Source organism: Dasypus novemcinctus, chromosome 7 (assembly GCF_030445035.2).
Source record: "Dasypus novemcinctus isolate mDasNov1 chromosome 7, mDasNov1.1.hap2, whole genome shotgun sequence".
Taxonomy (NCBI): Eukaryota; Metazoa; Chordata; class Mammalia; order Cingulata; family Dasypodidae; genus Dasypus; species Dasypus novemcinctus.
The window spans coordinates 31,098,565-31,119,366 of record NC_080679.1 but is presented as its reverse complement, the minus strand read 5'-3'; the positions used below and the strand labels follow the sequence as shown (position 1 = coordinate 31,119,366).

General features: G+C 33.1%; 1 protein-coding gene and 1 non-coding gene across 3 annotated transcripts in view; both read left to right on the top strand.

Annotated features, from left to right (window-relative positions):
* SPAG16 (sperm associated antigen 16) overlaps positions 1–20,802 on the top strand; it is a 1,223,101-nt gene that overhangs the window by 74,389 nt on the left and 1,127,910 nt on the right. For both annotated transcript variants that reach the window (XM_071216139.1, XM_004483160.3), the window contains 3 exons: positions 1,512–1,629; positions 8,195–8,264; positions 13,171–13,280. In XM_071216139.1, the coding sequence (XP_071072240.1) occupies positions 1,512–1,629; positions 8,195–8,264; positions 13,171–13,280 (298 nt within the window). The remainder of the gene's footprint in view (positions 1–1,511; positions 1,630–8,194; positions 8,265–13,170; positions 13,281–20,802) is intronic.
* Positions 2,894–3,001, top strand: LOC111761836 (U6 spliceosomal RNA). Its single transcript, XR_002795081.1, has one exon. It is a non-coding gene; the product is annotated as a U6 spliceosomal RNA (small nuclear RNA).

Below are 20,802 nucleotides of genomic sequence, written 5' to 3'. Positions count from 1 at the left end.
AATAATCTTATCTTTCACTAAGAAGCTACAAAAAGCAATTAAATGCAAAGAAAGTAAAAGAAATGAAATAAAAACAAAAGCAGAAATCAATAAAATAACAAATGAACAAACATAAGAAAAATCAATAAAATCAAGCATTTTTTATTTGTAAAGATAATAAAATTGTCAGTCTTGCTTAGAGTGATTATCAGCAAGTGTTGGCAAAGAGGTAGAGTAACCAGGACACTCATATATTGCTATTGGAAGTATAAATTACAACTGGGTATTTCAACTCCTAGGTATTTACCTAAGAGAAATGAAGATATAGGACCAAAAAATGACTTGTACGAAAATGTTCATAGCAACATTATTCATAATAGCCCCAAACTGAAAACAACTCAGATGTTCATCAGTAGAATATTGGATAACACATTGTAGAATATTCATTCAAGGGGCACCTACTCACAAGATAAAGAAATTAAGTGCCAATATGTTCAACAACATTTAAGAATCTAAGAAACATTATGCTGAGTGAAAGAAGCGAGCTTGACAAGAAAATAGATTATATGATTCCAAATACATGAAGTTCCAGGATCTTCTGGGATGTTGGAAATATTCTCTGTTTTGATAACAATGTAGATTTTATGGTTGTGCATATTTCTCAAAACTCTTTGAACTGTTACACCATAAGATCTGTGTAGTTTTTATGTAATTTATACTTTAAAGAAAGTAAAAGAAAATATTTTGAAGGCATTTTCAAATAAAATGGATTTTAAAAAATTGCTTATTATACACTTGCTCAATTACTTCAGTTTAAATATTAAAATATTTTTAGTTAATTTTTTAATGAGGTTAATAAAACTTGTTTTCAAGACCATCCTACAGTTTATTTTGATGTGAATGAAACTTTTCTATTTAAACATCTGTGGTTTGTAACCCTTGTCATTTGAAATTGTTTCTGAATTGATTAAAGGAACTGCATTTAAAAAAATTTCAATGAACAGCAGCAATCTTCTGAGTACATACTTGAATACAGCAAAAGTGCTAGTGAGAAATAGAGAACTAGTTCACTTGTCTATTGTGTTGATCTTTGTATGGTTATTTTTTATTCCAGTGCATAGAAAAAAGTTTAGATGGTAGAAGAAATTCACTGATTTAACTCAATTGTCTTTTTCTTTTTTAATTAATTATTTAAAAAGTTTATATTATTTATTCCCCACCGCCACCCCGCTTGCCACTTGCTCACTGTTTGCTCTTTGTGTCCATTTGCCACATGTTCTTCTGTGTCTGCTTGTTTTCCTTTGTTGCATTATCTTGCTGTGCCAGCTCTCGGCAGGCAAAGGCTGTCAGCTCTCCACGGGCTGCAGGCTGTCAGCTCTCTGTGGATGCGGGCCAGCTTGCCCTCACAAGGGGGCCCTGGGACACAAACCCAGGGCATCCCATATGGTAGACGGGAGCCCAATAGACTGGGCTACATCTGCTTCCCAACTGAATTGTCTTTTAAGATGTGATTCTCCTTTTATTTATCATAGGTTGAAGTTACATTATGCATCTTATGAGCCAACTTTAAGAGTGTTACATGAGAAACACCACACTTTACTGAAGGAGAAAATGCTGACCTCCTTGGAAAGAGACAGAGCACTTGGGCAGGTAAAGAAACAGTCAAAGCTATCTCAAAATGATTTTTAACCATATTTTTTATAATATAAGTAGTAATATTGTTTTTTTCCCAAGAGAAATTAAAAAAAACTATTTTTGTAAAACAGATTCATTTGAAAACATTAGGAAAAGGATTTTATCTATTTTATATCTCTAAGTATTACTAAATGAAGGATTATTTAATTAAAACAAATTTATAGGAGAATATTAAATAATAGTATAAAAACTCAGGTATTGTGGTCAGACAAACTGGGTTTAAATATTGCTTTTACATCTATAAACCTTTGCTTTTAGACAAGTTACTGAAACACTTAAGATTTCTCACATAAAATGTAGCCACGAAATACCTTTTTTAGGATTGTTGGTGAAACTTATATGAGATAAAGAACAAAAACTCCCTGCAGTTTTCTCCCCAAAAAGCCTTTTTACTGATGTTATTCTCTTTCTTTTTGCTAATGGATAAAACCTCTTTCCATTCCTCTTGCAGGGTTTTTGCATAGGCCTAGGGCAGTGTTGAGTGTTGACATAGAATTTAAGGAAAAAAACCAAAATATTTATGTGCTACATTAAAAATATTTATTAGAAAATGTAAAAATGTAACAATGCTGGGTATTCTTTTATTGTTTTCTGGAGATTTTCTTTTTTTTTTAGTTTTTAGAATTATTTTATTATCTCTGGATGACATTTTCACTTATAGTGACATATATATATACACACACGTGTAGGGTCTGTGAATTTGTGAGATGTGTTCCTTGGGGGCTTTTGATAAAATTCTTATTTCTATCAATAATTCATTTACAGCTAAAGAGAGTAGCATAAATCTGAGACTTTCCTTTTGGTAAAAGTTTTCTTTACCATTTGAATGGGAAAATTTTAGGACATTATTTAGAATAATTTTGGGTATAAATTTTGGTATAACCTTATTCTGTAATAAGACTAAACTCTGTTGTAACAACATTTGATAATTAGGCATATATTTTTGTGGTTATTGACAATATTTAATGGCATCTAAAATGCTATGTCTATCTGAATTTTTTTGTTGTTCTTTTCTGCACCCTGCACTCCTTTCTCTTTTTTAAAAAGCATAAAAGACTGCATATGGAGAGGCTTAGATTTCAGTTTTGACTAAACTTTCAGAGGCTACAGAAGCTTGCATGATAGTAATACTCTTCCTTGGATAATTTTATTAAGACATACTTTAAACAAGGTTTTGTCTGTTCTTAAGTGAAATTTTTAACTACTAAGATGCAGAACAATGCTTACTTCGGCAGCACATGTACTAAAAATTGGAACAATACAGAGAAGGTTAGCATGGCCCCTGAGCAAGGATGACATGCAAATTCATGAAGCAATCCATATTTTTGTTCATGATATTAAAATGATGGATACATGCCATTATACATTTTATCAAAAGGTATAAAGTTGTACAGTGCAAATGTGAAACATAATGTAAACTATAGACCATGGTTAGTGGCAATGCTGCAATATGTGTTCATCGGTTGTTACAGAATGTACCACATTAATCAAAGATGTTGTTAATGGGAGGAAGTATGTGTGCGCGAACGGTGGGGTATATGGGAATTCCCTATACTTTCTATGTAACATTTATGTAATCTAAAGCTTCTTTAAAAATAAAGGGACTTATGAACGGAATAAACTGTGTAAACTCATGGAGTTAATAATTAGAATGTAGGCCACCAGAAAGTAGGAGGGTAGAGAATGGAAAGCTGAGGATTAGTCTGTACAGAATTATTTAAAAGGCTGTTTGTAAATCTTTGGAAATCAATAGAATGGTTAAAGCATTCCATGGCGTTTGTAACTAGCAGTGCTATTGTATAGGTATGACAGAGGTTTAAAGGGAAAGTCTAAGGTCATGTATATTACTAGAAGGAAAGCTAAAAACTGTATCGTGGGACCATATAAGATAATAAAACCTCATGTAAAACATGTATAAACCTCATGTAAATCCGTATATGGCAGGTGAGGCATAGAGAGATTGAGAGGTGATGAGGTTTTTTGTTTGTTTTTTGTTTATTACTTTTATTGGAATAATCTAAGTGCTCTGCGAGTGATTGGGGTGATAAATGCACAAACATAATTACACAGAATACAATTGATTGTACTCTTTGGATGGACATACACTTTATTAATATGTATCAATGAAATAAAAGAAATTAAAGAAAAAATATGCAGAACATTTATTATTCTTAAACTGTAATTTTGTATCCTTGAATGTTTGAATTATATTGTATTATTGTATAAAATGAGCTTAATAATAATTTACATTTTTATGGTATTGTATGTCAATTATTCAGAATTTCATCTTCTTGTTTCTTGTCAAGTTAGATAACCTGTCCCCATAAACTCTCTCAAAGAAGCACAACTCTACATTCTGTGGTACGGGGAGCTAGATTGAGACTTGCTCCTTCTTATTTCTGCCATAGGCCCAGCTTAGACTTTTGCAACCATTTTAGCTCTCCTTAGTCTCCTGGTCCCATGCTTTCCTCCCATAATCCTACCCTAGGGGAATCCATAAATGATCTGTCAAAACATTCCCAAGTGAGCCTGCTTACTTCGGCATCTCTGACAGACCAATCAGACTGATGTTTCACTCCTTGAGGATACCGGCGCCTTCCAGGCATCCATGCTGGCAAGTGCCTACTCTAACTCTAGAATGTTTAATTCTACTTCTGCACCCTGTCCAGCACTGGATCTGCCACTGATCTGCTGTGTTCTTTGTACTATTGACTTCCTATTAAAGCCATTGGTTGCTCCATCGCCTCCAACATGCAGGGGGATTCCAGAGGTGGGTCAAAGTCCATATTGAGATCATTTTAGGATACCTATAATCTTTGGGCTTTAGGTTGTTCCTCATTTGTGAGTCCCAGCTATGCTGTATGGTAGTTACGTAATCATTCAGGGCATTTTACATATGTGTCTGTTTTCTAACCTATTAGGCAGAGATAAAATTATTTGCCTTATGTTTTATATGTATCCAAAATGAAAACATTTAAAACATTAAAAGCACTCTCTATGAGGCATGGTTGACTTTTACACATTACTATTCAGATGTATGAAGAGCTGTATCTTTATTATTTTATTGCTTTTATTTAGTCCTTGAATCTCTATCCCTGCTGAAAGCAAAAGAAAATATAACCTGTCTATTAAAGGCCCTCCAGATCTTTCCTGGACTAAAATTTGTCTCTTTGAGTTTAACACAATGTGTTTGAATGTTATGTTAACTCTTTATCTAAAAAAATTACTATTAGTCTTAATTTTATTTCTTCAAATGCAACCTCCTCTCTTCATACTTCCCCAGATAGTTTCTGGTACAAGGGACACTTATGTATCCATATGGTCTGAAGTCCATATATTATCCTCTGGGTCTTCATTTCCAATGTAATATGACTGCTTTGGTCATTCCTGGTGCTGAGATATGTGGTCTTGGGTAGTTCTTTTAGGTGCAAATCTATCACACCTTGCTAAATCCCTGGCCCCTGCCACAGCATCTGTTTGTGAGGTCCTTACCATCTATGGCCTCATTTTCCTGACCCTGGTCCTCTTTTCTAGTCCAACACATCAAATGTTAACATTTCTGCATACCCTTGTAAAGCACATGGAGACTTTTGACTTCTTTATGCTACAATTTCAAGCCATGGGCAATTTGGAAACCACTTAAGACCCTTCTATGTAGACCTACAATTTTCAGTTGCTTCTCGAATAATACCTGGAAGGTTATATGTTTTCCAGCACAGGGAAGAATATGGACTTTTTAAGGGGCTAAATCTTTGAGAAGTTAGAAGTAATTTCACTCTATACATTGAGTATCTCCAAACTATCTGACTTTGTGTGCCCTTTGCTTCCAACTACTTGGACTTTTAGCTTGAGAGGTGAATGAGGACTTCTTGCTTCTACTCCCTGTCAAGAACAGGGCCCTTTATACTTCTTTGCCCTATTGAATGGGATATCTTTCTGTCCTCTAAACTCTACATCCCCATTTGTTCCAGATGATGCTAATTCACACTTGTTCACAGGATAATTATTAATAAAGCAACTTTCATCCAAAAAGTCCCAATTTGGAAAATAAATGATATGGTTACCTAAGTAATAGGAAAATTCTGAAGAGGCTAATATTTGGTATGTAATATAAGGCTTTAAGGATTTGGAAATACTTATCATCTCTTAACCAATTCTCCTGTTCAAGATGGTATTCACTATGATTTGACAAAGACAGCTTTGAGTAGGAGATGCCATTGATGCTACCACTGGACTTTATGTTTATGTTTTAAATCCTAATACAGGGCACTGGATGCTTTTCTAGAATAGTTTTATGACTGTTAATGGAAATTAGACATAGCAGCCATCATTATCAGAATGAATTCTGAACTTTACATGTACCTTCCACTACCAAATTCTCATTCAAAATAAAAAAGGTTTACCTATGATTGATGGAGTTATGCAATAATGTCTTTATTATAGTTACAAGAAAGGGTTGATAAATAAGTATTTGATGTCTGTAGTGAAGGTGGAAGACTCATAGTTTTCTAAACACAGGGTGTTCCAAGTTGCTTTGTGGCCAAAATGACTGTCAGATATACCTTTGTACCAGTATAACCTACAACAAATTAATGTATTCTCCAAATTAAGGCTGATAATATGCTCTCAGGCCAATTAAGTCTCAAGCTGCGTTCTTGGAGAACAAATCAAGGTAACCACTTAATGAACTGAACCTGTTTTGGTGTCCAACATGGAAAGAATGATTTATTGCCAACCAAGGCTTTTTCCATGTTGGAGCATACCTATCAGGGGATTGCATGGTTTGAATTTCCTACCTGTACCGAAGGAGGGAGCATCCAGCTTTTCTTATCAGCTTGTCCAGATGTGGGACACAAGAATAAGACAGAAGGGTGAGGTTTAAAAGCTGTTACAAGTGAAACATCAAAAAAGGAGTCAGTATTCATTATAGAACCAATCTGAACAAACTCCTACTGGTCAAAGCAGGAACAATTTGAGTAGCGAAATAACTAATAACCCAAAGTATAATATAAATATACATTAATCCATAATATCCATGAGTGTAAAATATAAATAAATGATTGAAGAGAGAAATCTCCTATCCAGAAGAATATCAAATGTGAATGTGCCTTCCCTCAAGGAAGTGGAACTTAAGCATTGACTGTGTTTAATGACTTGCTTCCAAAATTGAGGTAAAAAGTAACTTTGCAGTGGAGAAGCCTGGCAAACAATTCCTCAGCCAGGTTAAGATCATTGATAAGTTATGTTGTTAAAATGTACTCTTGATTTGATGTGATAATAATGGCACTTCTCTGTGGTCTTCCTGTCCAAACTCTGTACTTCCAGTCTAAACATGAAAAATAGATCAGACAAACCCAAAGTGAGGGACATTTTACAAAATACTACCTGACTTGCACTCCTCAAAACTAGCAAAACCAGAGAAAGTATGAGAAACTACCCTAGTCGAGAAGAGGCTAAAGAGATAAAACAAATAAATGTCAGGTGGGATCCTGGATGGGATCCTGGAACAGAAAAAATTTACTAGGGAAAATTAATGAAATCTGAATAAAATATGGACTTTAGCTAATAATAATATATCAATATTGGTTCATTACTTGTAACAAATGTACCATGATAATGTAAGATGGTAACATCAGGAAAAATGGGATGTGAGTTAATGTGGGAACTCTGCACTGTATTTGCAACTTTTCTATAAATCTTAAACTATTCTAAATAAGAAGTTTATTTTTAAAGTTATAATCCATTTAACCACAGGAATTGATAAAACTCTCTCTTTTTGCCTATGCATTTTACAAGCACTAATTTATAGGTTACAATTTATTATTTGCTCTTTTCCATTAATGAAGAATGGTTGCTACACAGTGATAGTAGAAAAATGATTTATCTTTATATAATTAAACAGATGGTATTTTGTTTTGGTGTAATCCTATACAGTGAGGGATGAGATGGCTTTTTTAAGGTTGAATTTTAAATTTGCCTATTGTTTGGGAAATGTAGGTAAATGCTATGTCACCAAACTAACAAATGTTCTTAATTATAAAGTATGTTTAATATAACAAGGGCTGCCTTTACGTGGAAAAACTAGCTAATAATTTTCAGAATAACAACAGTGTCTTCATATTTTACTTCTCAGATAATAGTTACCTCATATTTTATCAACATAAGGATGAATTGAGTTGTTGTGAAGCAATTTGAACAGAGGAGAAACGTCTCAACATATAGATCTGAATAGTTATCATTCAAAATGTGCAATGAGTATTATTGATTCAGGAAACTATGTCGTGAAATACATGTTTCAGAAGCTTATTCACAATAGATATGAAGTAATTGCATATGGAATTGAATTTAAACTTAAAGTACTTACGTTTTCCTTTTGTTAAAAATTTTAAAAATTTACAGGAATTAATCCAAGATAAATTAATATTTTGATATCTTACAATTAATATTTATACATTGAAATTTTAAACCTTGTTTGAGCCATTTAATAAATAACCCCATATATTTGGATTTTATTATTTAGATTTCTGGACTTCAAGCAACATTGCAGCACATGGAAAAAGGACGTATTTGCAATATTCCTGAAATTAAAGGTAAAGTAAAATATGTTGAAATTCTCATTTAATAATAGATTTGGCAATTTCTCAGCCTTAGCAGAACTCACTGTTCTAGAGATATTAAAAAATGAACAAATGGTACAGTACCTGTTTCACTAATTAAAATTTTAATAAAAAGATTAAAGAGAAAATATAGACATGATACTGTATAAATTAATTTTTGAGTAAAGTATGAGCTAACAATAGTAGAAAGACTTCTACTTCTGATTATTATGAACTACCTTGTACCAGACTAGCCTTCTGCCTTCTATCCATAACAGCTCTAAAAGTATATATATGCACACACAAACATACATATCTGAGGCAACTATTCTTAGGCATTGGACAACAGACAGCCCAAATCACAGAAGGAAAATTTATGAGAGTAACTCCACCATTGCGGTGACTATCTGCCTGGGGAAATTTCCTAAACAAGCAGTGTGGCGATGGAGCTCAAGAAGAGCATGGCAGTCCAACTGAACTGAAAAGAAAAAAATCTTAGTTCAGGGCTGATGCAAGCAACTAGAATCTCTAGTAAAGGACACCAGAGAAGAGGGACCTGCAGAGGAGTGGTTCAGATGATTGCAAGAGAGTTTACTATGAGTACTTGGTGGATTGCTAGGTTAGACATACACAGACATGATTACCTGAGGCTTGCCATCAAAAGATAATTTTATGGAGAGCAAGAGGGAACCAGATATTCTAAAGACAAGCAGTGATAAAAGACATTCTAAAGACCAAGCAGTGATGGAAGACATTTTCTCATATATAGGTGGAGAGACCATTTCATAGATCCAAGAAAAGCAGTAAACACAACCCCAAGAAAATCACTCTTAACCATATCATATCCACACTGTTAAAAACATCTTGGAAGAAGAAAGAGAAAAAAAAATTGCATACAGAGGAACAATAATGTAAATAAAAGCTAATTTCTCATCAGAAACAATAGAGGCTAGAAACAAAAAAATAACATCTGTAAAATGTGGAAAGAATTTAAATTCAGGATTCTATATCCAGTAAATATAATCTTCAAAAATTAGTGAGAAATACAGACATTTTGAGATAAATGGGAGCTAAGAGATTTTGTTATAAGTCAGCTTTCAGTATGGGAAATACTAAAGGACTTTCTTTGGTTCAAAGAAACATATCCCAGAAGGAATTGGAGATCTACCTAATTGTATACAGAAAATTAGAAATCTTAAATTCTGTTTAACAAGACTTTTTTTTCCCTTAATTTTCTTAACAGAAAACTGACTAAAGCAAAAATTTTAGCATTATAAGGTAATGCTTATAAGGTATTTCAAAATAAAAGATAGAACACAGTACAAAATGTAGGAAACCATGAAATGGAATATTATTTTTATAAGGTTCTTATATTTGCAAAATAGGAAGAGTTTAATGTGGAGGGATATAATATTAACATTATGTAGAATCTGATAACTTAAAGATGCATATTGTTAGTCCTAGAACAACCATTAAGAAAATAATAAAAAGAAGTAGTAGTAAAAGTTCAGTAGAAAGAATAAAATTGTATGTTTAAGTCAAAGCCAATAAATAATTTTATTAAATTTCAGTAACTAAATGCTGGATCAAAAACTTAAATCAGCTATTTAAATAATGGCATTATGTTTAGTAGATAAAAATTCCAACTAAAGGGCAGAAATTATGAAACTGGATTAAAAATGACCAGAATTCAATTTTATGCTGTTTTAAAAAATGCAATTTAAATAAAAGTATAAATAGAGACAAAAAGCAAAGGGATTTAAATAGATAAAACCTGTAACCAATGATCATAAAAAGTGAAGTGGTTATATTAATATTAGCCAAATAGGCTTTCTACTCCCCTCCCCCTTCCCTGAGATGGCTCCCTCATTTGTTTACTCATTGTTTTGACTTTCAATGTAGAGAATTAGATACAAAGATGAACAATTCATAATGATGAAAGGACAGTAAATCCGGAAGATATAACAATTCTAAATACATATGCATCTAAATGACAGAGCTTCGAAATTCATGAAATAAAACTAATAGAATTAAAGGGAAAAAAATCCATAGATATAGTTGAAATATTTTAACTCTCATTGAGTAATTGATTTTTAAAATTAGACATTAAACCAGACATCGACCGAAACCATTAGAAACCAATTTCACCTAAATGACATTTGCAGAATAATACATACAAGAAACTGCAGAATACATGTTCTTTTCAATTGTACATGGAAGTTTCACCAGAATAGGCCAGGAGTTGGCAAAATTTTAATTTTAATGGCCAAATTATAAATATTTTAGGTTTTTGTGGGCTGTATAGTTTTACAACTACTCAACTCTCTGTTTTAGTGCAAAAAAAGCTACACACAATAGCTAAGGATATGGCTGTGTTCCAATAAAATTTTATTTACAAAATAGGTTGGCTGGATTTGGCCTACAGCAAGTAATTTGTTGATCCCTGTTCTAGGCCATGAAATATTTCTCAGTTTATTTCAAAGAACTGAAATCTTACGGAGTATGCTTCTTTATCACAGTGGAATTAAATGAAAAATTAATAACAAAGAATATCTGGAATATCCCCCAAATACTTGGAAATTAACCTATATACTTTTAATTAATCCATGAATCAAGGAAGAAATCACAAGAGATATTAGACAGATTTTCAAAATTAATAATAATAAAAACAAAATATATAAAGGTTTGGGGTATACAGCTAAATCTGTTAGAAGTTATAGTTATTATGATTTTATGTTTTGTTAGAAAAGAAGAAAGCTTTAAAATAGTATCTATTTCTACATTAAGAAGCTAGAAAAAGAAGAGTCAAATAATCACAAATTATCTAGCAGGAAAGAAATAATAAGAGTAGAAATCAATAAAATAGAGGAAAAAACATTAGAGAAAAATAGTCAAAATTTGTTTTATAAAAAGGATTAATAAAATTGAAAAAAAAAATCTACAAAGGTTGTTACATACTGAATCATGTTTCCCATAAAGACATGTTCAAATCCTGGTCCTGTGGATGTGAACTCATTTACAATAGGATCTTTGAAGATATTGTTAGTTAAGGTGAATTAGGGTAAGCCTTAGTTCAACATGACTGGAGTCCTTTTAAACAGAGGAAACTTGGATACTGAAGTAGGAGACAGTAGATGGATGGCATGCAACAGAGGTAGAGATTAGGTTATAGATTGACAGCAGGCCACCACCAGAACACTACAGATTTTGGAGAAAGCAAGATCTTGCTGACATCTTGATTTTGGACTTCTGGCCTTCAAAACTCTGAGACAGTAAATTCTTATGTTTAAGCCAACTGCTATGTGATATTTGTTACCATAGGTATGGCAAAGACTAATGGAGAAAAATGAGAAAAACAAATTACCATTATCATGATTAGGAGAAAGGATTTTACTATAGATACTACAGATATTAAAAAGATAATAAAGGAATTTGATAATCAAATTTAGACTCATTAGTTGGATAGCTTAAATGAAATAAATTCCTTGAAAAATATAGCTTGCCAAAACTTACTTGAACAGCAACAGCAAGTCTGAGTAGCTCTGTATCTATTAAAGAAATTGAATTATAAATTAAAACAAAACAAAATGAAAACCTTCCCATAGAGGAAACTTTTGTCCAGATGTTTTTAGTAGAGAAATACCAATCTTACACAAACTCTTTGAAAAAAAACTCTCAGCAAATTATGAATAGAAGGCACTTTTTTTCAATTCAATAAAAGAGTCATTGTGGGAGGGAGAATTTTACAATGGCCTTCATGATTTTTTCCACCCCCCTTCTCTCCCCAAGTTTCTCCTGTGAGCATGTAACCTTATATGGCAAAAGAGGGATTATGTGAGTGGTTCTTATCTAATCCCAGTAGCCGTTTAAAGCAGGAGTTTCTCAGGCTAGTAGCAGGAGAAATCAGAGATTTAAAGCATGAATAAGATTGGATATCTGTTACTGGCTGTGAAGACGAAGGGGTTAGCAACCCCTGCCAGCAGCCAGCAAGGAAATAAGACTCTTTAGTCCTACAACCACAACATCCTGAGTGAGCTGGGAAGCAGAATCTTCCTCGAAGCTTCTAAGAGTCAAACCCAGCTGATACATTGATTTCTACTTTCTTATAACCTAAACAAAGAACCTAGCTGAGATTTTAAATCTTTAGATCTTCAGATCTATGAGATAATAATGGGTATTATTTAAGCCACTACGTTGGTGATAATTTCTTATACAACACTAGAAAAATGATATGGTCATATATAAAAAAACTGCTGTTGACATCATACTTAATGGGGGAATATTGAACACTTTTGTCTTTGGTGAAGAATAACATTAAGATGTCCTCATAACTTCTCTACAACATTGTACAGCAGTTTAATAAGGCAAGAAAACAAGATATAAGCATAAAGATTGGGGAAAAAAGAAAAACTCTCTCTATTTGTAGATGACATATCATGGAAACTACTCCTCCAAAATCCCACTCTAATATAATTGAATTTAGCGAGGGCATAATGATATTTTATAATAGAATATTCTCTTTCCAAAGATCTTTTATTTATTATCTAGTTACACTTAGGAAATTTTGTCATTGTTTACAGTTCTCTCCTTTGTCCCTCTTCAACTTCATTTATAAATACCCGCAACCTCATTAACAGGAATTTGGATATAACATGATTGGAGACTGGCTCATTTTCTCTATAATTAGCTCACCATTTCATTGTCATTTCATTACCATCTTGCATTTTTGGGACTGAATTTTGATACCCAATTTAGAGCATTTGGTTTTAATTATATTTGTTTAATGCTTTTCAAAATGCATGTATCAATGTGACCTTTGTGTACATTTTTTTTGGTTTAATCATTTTTGTTATAAAAATTACAAATATTATTATTAAGAATAAATTGTATTGTTTTATAGTTGGTCAAAGTGGTGAAAGAGGGACTGTACCAGAAGGTCCTACTCAGAAAGGTCTTCGTGAAGCCAGGGAACAAAGCAAGTATAAAAAGAAGATGAAAGAAAATACAAAGGTATGCAACTTGTTTTATTTTCATTCATTTATATTTAACTCTTGGAAACTCTGAAGATCCATGCACTCATTTGATGTTATTTTACTTGAAAAGGAATTTAGAGATTATATATTCTAAGCTTCTCAATTTATAGATGGAAAACAGAGGCTCATAAATATTACTAGTTGCTAGTAACTAGTTAGTTACTAGTTAACTCATGAACATATGCTTATTAGTGACAGAAATTACTGAATGCATCACTCTACCACCTCTTTCCCCCGTCCTACCCCACCCCATAGTCATGGCCATCCTTGCTCACAGGTTTGCTTTTCTGCTTAAACTTCTCTCTGTCCAAAATAAGTCACTCACTATTCACTCTTGTTTCTATCTTTCTCTCATGGTATATTTTCAAATTTTTCTAGGCTTATTTAAAAGTTGAACGTAAATTATTCCCAATTTAAGATATATATATATATATGAGTGATTTGCCCTGCAATCAGGCTTTTGGGAAAAACCTGCATGATTAAAGAATATGGTGTTAAAAATATCTAGTCAGACAAAGATATCAAAAATGAAGAAAAGAAGGAAAATTACATCTAATCTGCGAGCTGTTTAGTTTCTTGTTAGGAAAATTGCACAAAACTCTAGCTGAGTTAATGGATTTTCTTATAAGTTAGTAATTACCTTAGAGTTTTAGAATATCTAGAAGTTACTTAAAATATGAAAATATTTTCATTATAATAGCATTCTACTAATAGCAATTCTATAAGAAGAATAGATTTTAATAACTTCAAATACTTTGTTTTATATCTCTATTTTATAAAGTAAAAATAAAATCATCTATCATAATAAATTATTTGCCTAACTAATACTAATTAACTTTTTTTCTGTAAAGTATACATTGGAATCTGGTATCATATAAAATATTTTAATAAAATATGGAGTAAACATGCTTAAGTTACACTAAGGCTTTGATAATAATCCATTTTTCTGTGATTTCAGATTAGTATTTTCCTTTGCCTTTATTTATGGATTTTCAGTTTTTGAGATAGAATGCAAATCAGAATTAAGGATTTGCAGGTGATGGTGATAATATTAAGAACATTATCATCTTCTAATATAATAAATATAATAGGCATTCTTTTTCAGGTAGCAAGTCATGCTTGAAATGATTTGTTGTTCCATTCCCTGAATTCTTATGGCTTGCAAAAATTTATTTTAGTAATGCAAGGCTAAATTTGTATGTGACTAACAAACTATTAAAATATGGAACAAGTACATTATATATTTATCCATAGCATATTTTTTCAATGTGTTAAATTATCAAGTATAATGTGTACAGTATGCTAGAAAAAATTATTCCTTACAAAAAGGGCTAAAGTATAGAGTAAAATGAGTCCTCTTCCCTCTCACTGAGTAATCATTTTTAGTAATTTTTCTCTGTTAATTATCTAGTAGTTAGTGTCTTAGTTTGTAACAAATACCAGACATTGGTTGATTTAAACAATATGAGTTTATGGTCTCTCACTTTTGGAAACTAATGTCCAGTGTCAAGGTATCAGCAGGCCATGCTTTTCTGAAGTCTGTAGCTTTCTAGAGGTTGGTTGCTGGCAGTCCTTAATTCATTCTCTGCCTCTGTCATGTGTCCATCTGCCTCCTTCTGTCTCTTTTTATGGCTTCTCCTTCTGTGTCCAACTTTCCTTTTCTTTTAAGGACAACTGTCATACCAGATTAAGGCTTACCCTTTTTCAGTTTGGTCTTATCTTAATAGTATCTTTGAAGATCTCATTTACAAATGAGATCAGAGTTTTGGATTTAACCATATCTTTGTGGTGGGCATGATTCAACCTACCACAGTTAATGCTATAACTGATGGCTGGGTTCTATTTCTGTTTCTAGTCTATTGACTCCTCTTTGGAAATAGAGACGTTTAGATTTATTTCACTGCTTTAAGTTATACTACTAGGCATATTGTCAGGGTTAATAACATTTACATTTGTACTGTGGTTCTAATTTTTATATTCTGTGGTATATCTGTAGTTGATACTAACATTTTAAACCAATAAAATAGCATTTAGATATAGTGTGTTTAGATTAATATGATTGGTTGCAGACTTCATTAATGTGATTAGAACCAGAAGGAAGGAAAGACAATATCCAAAGATATAAGTCCAGTGATTTCTCTTTTAAATACCACCAGCCTTTGCTACTTCCTTGGTTATACTCAACTGCCTTGTACTCGTTTCTCATATTGTCCTTTCATACACTGTTATTTTCTGTTTTCCTAGAGTAACTCCTTGAGTAATCTTCAAAAGAGGCCTAGGGAGAGAAATTATCTCAGTACTTTCACATCTAAAATATCTTTGTTTTATATTTCATTGTGTTGATAGTTAGCTGAATGTAGGTTTTTGAGTTTAAAATAATTGTCTATCAGAATATTGAAGACATCATTTCATTGTCTTAGAGGATACCAATACTCACTGTTAGCCTGATTCTTGTTCTTTTGTAGGCAACTTTAAAATACATATGCAGTATAATATATCAGTGCTATGAACAAGTAGGACTTTGGGGTATAATCATAAAAGCAACTTTATATATGTGACTTACTTGACTCTTAAAGCTGCTTAGTGGAGGCAATTTCTCTATCCCTTCAGTTGAAAACTCAGTGTAGTCTTTATGATTTTTTAATTCTTAGGTGAGAATTCTTTAGGTTGAAAAACATAGTCTTAGATCAGAACTAAAGAAGCCCAGTTTTATGTAATATTGAAGCTCCACATTTGAATTAAACTTAAGTCTTCTTCCATATATCCAGCTGGAACCTTCTTTGGACAAGAGAATTACAGAGGTGGTAATGTACTTTCTATTTCTTTCGGTCTTCTTCTTGATTAACTGCCATTTTTGAAGTTAGTAGAGGGAAGAACTGTAAGAGGAAAAAAAAAGGTATTACGTGACTTGAACTACTTTATCATAGATTTAGGATCCTTGAACCTGGCAGGCTTTAGCATCTTTGAACCTGGCAGATATTGAAATCTTTTGCCCTCTTTGGCACTATCATGAGTTCTTCAGACACCCTTACCAACTCCTCTAAGGAATTTCCTGCTTGAACCAGTGCTCCCCCTTGGGTAAACGTCTCCATATTTCCCCCATAGTCTCTTTATCCTTTTTTCCCCATCAGATCATCTTCTTCAATGTCTTTAAAAAGAACAGAAAACTTTAGGATAATATTCCTGCTTGCATCACATTCTGATCTCTGAGTTTCATTATTAGAGGGGGCGCAGATAATTTTTCCCCAGAGTAAGCTCAGATTCTTAAGCATCTGTCCATCTTGCCTCCCAACTGCAAAGAACAGAAGTCAAGCTCTGTATGTTTGTTGCCCTCACACTGGGTTTGGGTCTATGATAGTCCCCTCCTCCCCCTCTTGGAAGGATGGGACTTAAATGAGAACTTTCTATAAAGAAATCCTCAGTCATCCTCTCCATTTCCATCTTTTCACCCTCTTACATCTTTGATACGTGTGAAAAGTCTTAAAGAGTTAACTGGTTTTAGTTAAATCCTTTTAAATTTTCATGAATGATCTAATACCTCTTTTGGAATAAAGCAAGTATTGTATCTTGGTCCATCTGTTAAACTTCTAATTTAATATCCTGCTATTCACCTTTCTTTCCTTATAATCTTTTCATTTCCCTCCCCCTTTTTAAAAAAGAGTTGTTAAATTTCACTAGCATGTAGCTAGATGTAGCTTTTATATATTTGCTTTTTATTTTTTTATCTCTCAGATAATACACAGAACTTTTTAATATTAAAACTGGCATACTCCTTTAGCTCAGGCAATTTATTTTCTATTATTTATATGAATCCTTTCTTTCTTTTCAGTCTCTGAAACATTTTTTTTGAGGGTTTTTTGTTTGTTTGTTTTTATTTCTTTCCCCATACCCCCCTCCCCCCCAGTTGTCTGCTCTCCATGTCCATTTGCTATGTGTTCTTCTGTGATCACTTCTATCCTTATCAGTGGCACCAGGAATCTGTGTTTTTTTTGTTGTTGTTGTTGCGTCATCTTGTTGTGTCAGCTCTCCATGTGTGCAGTGCCATTCTTGGGCAGGCTGTACTTTCTTTCGCACTGGGCAGCTCTCCTTACAGGACGCACTCCTTGTGCGTGGGGTTCCCCTACGTGGGGGGCACCCCTGCGTGGCACGGCACTCCTTGCGTGCATCAGCACTGTTCATGGACCAGCTCCACATGGGTCAAGGAGGCCCGGGGTTTGAACTGCAGACCTCCCATGTGGTAGACGGGCACCCTATCCATTGGGCCAAGTCTGCTTCCCTGTTTCTGAAATTCTTAATAGATGGATTTAGATTTCTTCAATCAATATTTCATAAACCTTGACTTTTCTCCCATTATTCTTTTCTTTGTTTTTCATTCTGATATACCTCCTCAATATTTCCTTCCAAATTACTGCTTTAAGATTTGGTTTTATCAAATTTATCACCCTATTAATCCACTGAATTTATTTTTATTTTCAAAATTCTATTTATTTCCAACATTTATTTCTTGTTCTCCAATTGCTTCTTTTTTTGGAAAATCCTATTATATTTTCTCTAATGGAATATTTCTTTCAATCACTTTGGAAATGAAAACCAGACTTCTTACAAAATGATTTTCTGCTTCCTGATTTTTCTTCTTTGTATTTTCAAGAGTTCCTTTATCTTCACCCTTATCATTCATTTTTTTTTTTAATTTTTTTCTAATGCCTAGTAATTCCTGGTTGAGAATTCCTGATGTAAGGACTTGATTAGGTTAAAAATTGTTTCAGATCAGTGATCAGAGATATTTAATTCTTTGTAATAATCAAAATTTCAAACTGGAATGAATTTCTTCTGCACTGATAAATGTGTGAGGGCTGACTGTTGTCTTGCTGTTAGTGGATGGGAGAGCCCCTTCCCAGGTCATTGAAGCAAGCAGGCAGGAAGACTGGATAGCTGGGAGCACCAACAGTGGCTAAAGTAAATAGGGCATTTATGGATCTTGGGGTTGAACCACATTAGTATATTTTATCAATGCTACTTTCCTTTCTTCTGCCTACTCTCACATCTTGTGGGGTGCTATTGTGTTATTTCAGGCTTTGCTTTTTCTCTTCAGTTCCAACACCAATGCTTGTATTTCCCAATATAGTTTGCCCAGTTTATTTAGGGAGAAGTTATTGGGTTTTAGTCTACCTTTGAAAGAATTCTCATTTTCTTTTATATAAATGTGAAGAAGAGATAGGGAAGGATGAATGGTATGTCTGCTTTTAAAATTCTGGTAGCAGTTATGTAATAAATATCTCTGATATTTTTCCTCTTCATTCAGGATTCAGTTAGAAAACAGAACTGTTTAGATATTTCTAACAAAATAACTTTAATACAAGGAATTTTTTATGCAGGTAAAAGAAGAGCTAAGATTTCAAATAGGAAATGGTGAGACAACACAGAGATTGGAATTGGCAAGACTCTTCCATTGCTGTTAACCATCATTTGTGCTAGAAATATAGTAGACGATAAGTGTTACCAGAATCCAGAAGTTGGGGCCATTTGGTGGACATTAGTTCTGTGAAGGAAGGGGGCTATCTAGTAGGAGGAACTGGAACTGTGGAAAAAATGAAGAGCATGGGGGAAAAAGCACATGAGTAAAACTGATAGTAAAGTAGATAAATAGTACAGTCCAGTTCTTTTGTTATTCAGCACCCATTTTTACCCTTTTGACCCATAAAAGACTTTATGCTCTTGCTTGACATGAAGCTATTATATATGATAGAAATTAAAAGGCACTCTCCCTTTTACCAACAAGTGAAGGCACCGTATCCTGTCAACATCATATCTATATATAAAGTCCAAAATCTCCAGGCTCTTTATAGTACATAACCATGAGGGGAATGTGGTTCTTACAAATTAATCTTATAAAGTTAAGTACTACCAAAACTTGTAACATGAAATATCAGTGGAAGAAGGACAAAAGAAGAAATAATATATAAGTAACAAAAATATTCATAGATGAACAGTCTATTTTCAATAATGACGCAAGATGATTCTTCTTCTTTGTACTTATTCTATGTTTGCCTTTTGCTTAGCTAGCACCTTACTTGACTGGGGTTCTTTACCGGGTGAGTTCACTCAAATTTTCATTCCTAAGGGTTTGAGTACTTAGGGGTCCTGCCATTTTGTATTGTTATAGTCTTCCATTGATATTAACTGTTTTTCATGGATGTTCTAAGATACACCTCAGACTTTCTGGTGGATTCCAGAAGGTCCTTTTTTAATCCATTGTTTAGCAGAAACCCAATTTCTACTGGGTTTCAAACTGCCACAGAGATCCTTGAATCAGTCGATGCCAAATTTAACTTTCAACTTGATGGTGTTTTCTCTGTGTGCCATGGTAGAAGCATCCTTTCCTATTGAACTAAGCTATTTAGCAACATAGCCTAGAATTGTTGGCTTGGGAAGCAAAATATTTAAAGGTTGGTTATTAGATGTAATAATGAGAGGAACTATTTTTACTCCTGTGAATGTTTGGTTTCCATGACTATGTTAGGAACACCTTGCAGGGTATTGTTTTTCAGTTCACACTGTATATGAGTTAAAAAAAAATTTTTTTTTTTGTTGCTGTAACATATGTGCAATTCAAAATTTTCCTTTTTAACATTTAGTTGTATTAATTATATTTATCATATTGTACTCCCATCATTAATATCTGTTACCCCAACTTTTTCATCATCTTAAATGGGGTCTCTGTACTCATTAAGTAATTAATAACTATCTTTTCTCCACCTCCCACCTCAGGCCCCTGGTACCTACTATAATCTACTGTCTGTCTCTAAAAATTTGCTTCTAGCTATTTCATATAAGCGAGATCATATAGTGTTTGTCTGTGTGTCTGGTTTATTTCACTCGACATGATGTCTTCAAGATTCAACAATTTTGTGGCATGCATTAGACTTTATTCTTTTTTATGGCTGATTAATATCCATTGCATATATATATACCACATTTTGTTTATCCTTTCATATGTTGATAGACACTTGGGTTGTTTCTGTCTTTGGGTTATTGTGAATAATGCTTCTATACACATTGTGTACAGATATCTGCTCAGGTTCCTGCTTTCAATTCTTTTGGGTATATACATGAATGGAAGAGAATTGAGAGTCAGAAATAAACCCATACATCTATGGCCAACTGATATTTGACAAGGGTACCAAGTACATTAATTGACAAAAGAACTAACTCTTTAACAATTGATCCTGGGAAAATTGGATAACCATATGCAAAAGAATGAAGTTGGACCCTACCTTACAGCATATACAATGCCAAACTCTAAATGGATCATGGGTCGTAAGTGCTAAAACCATAAAACTCTTAGAAAAAAACAAAGGGGACCATTTTTAATCTTGGATTTGAAAGTAATGTCTTAGCTATTATACCAAAAGCATATTCAACAAAAGAAAAACTTAGATGAAATGGATTTCATTAAAATAAAAAACTTTTTCTATCAAAGGACACTCAAGATAGTGAAA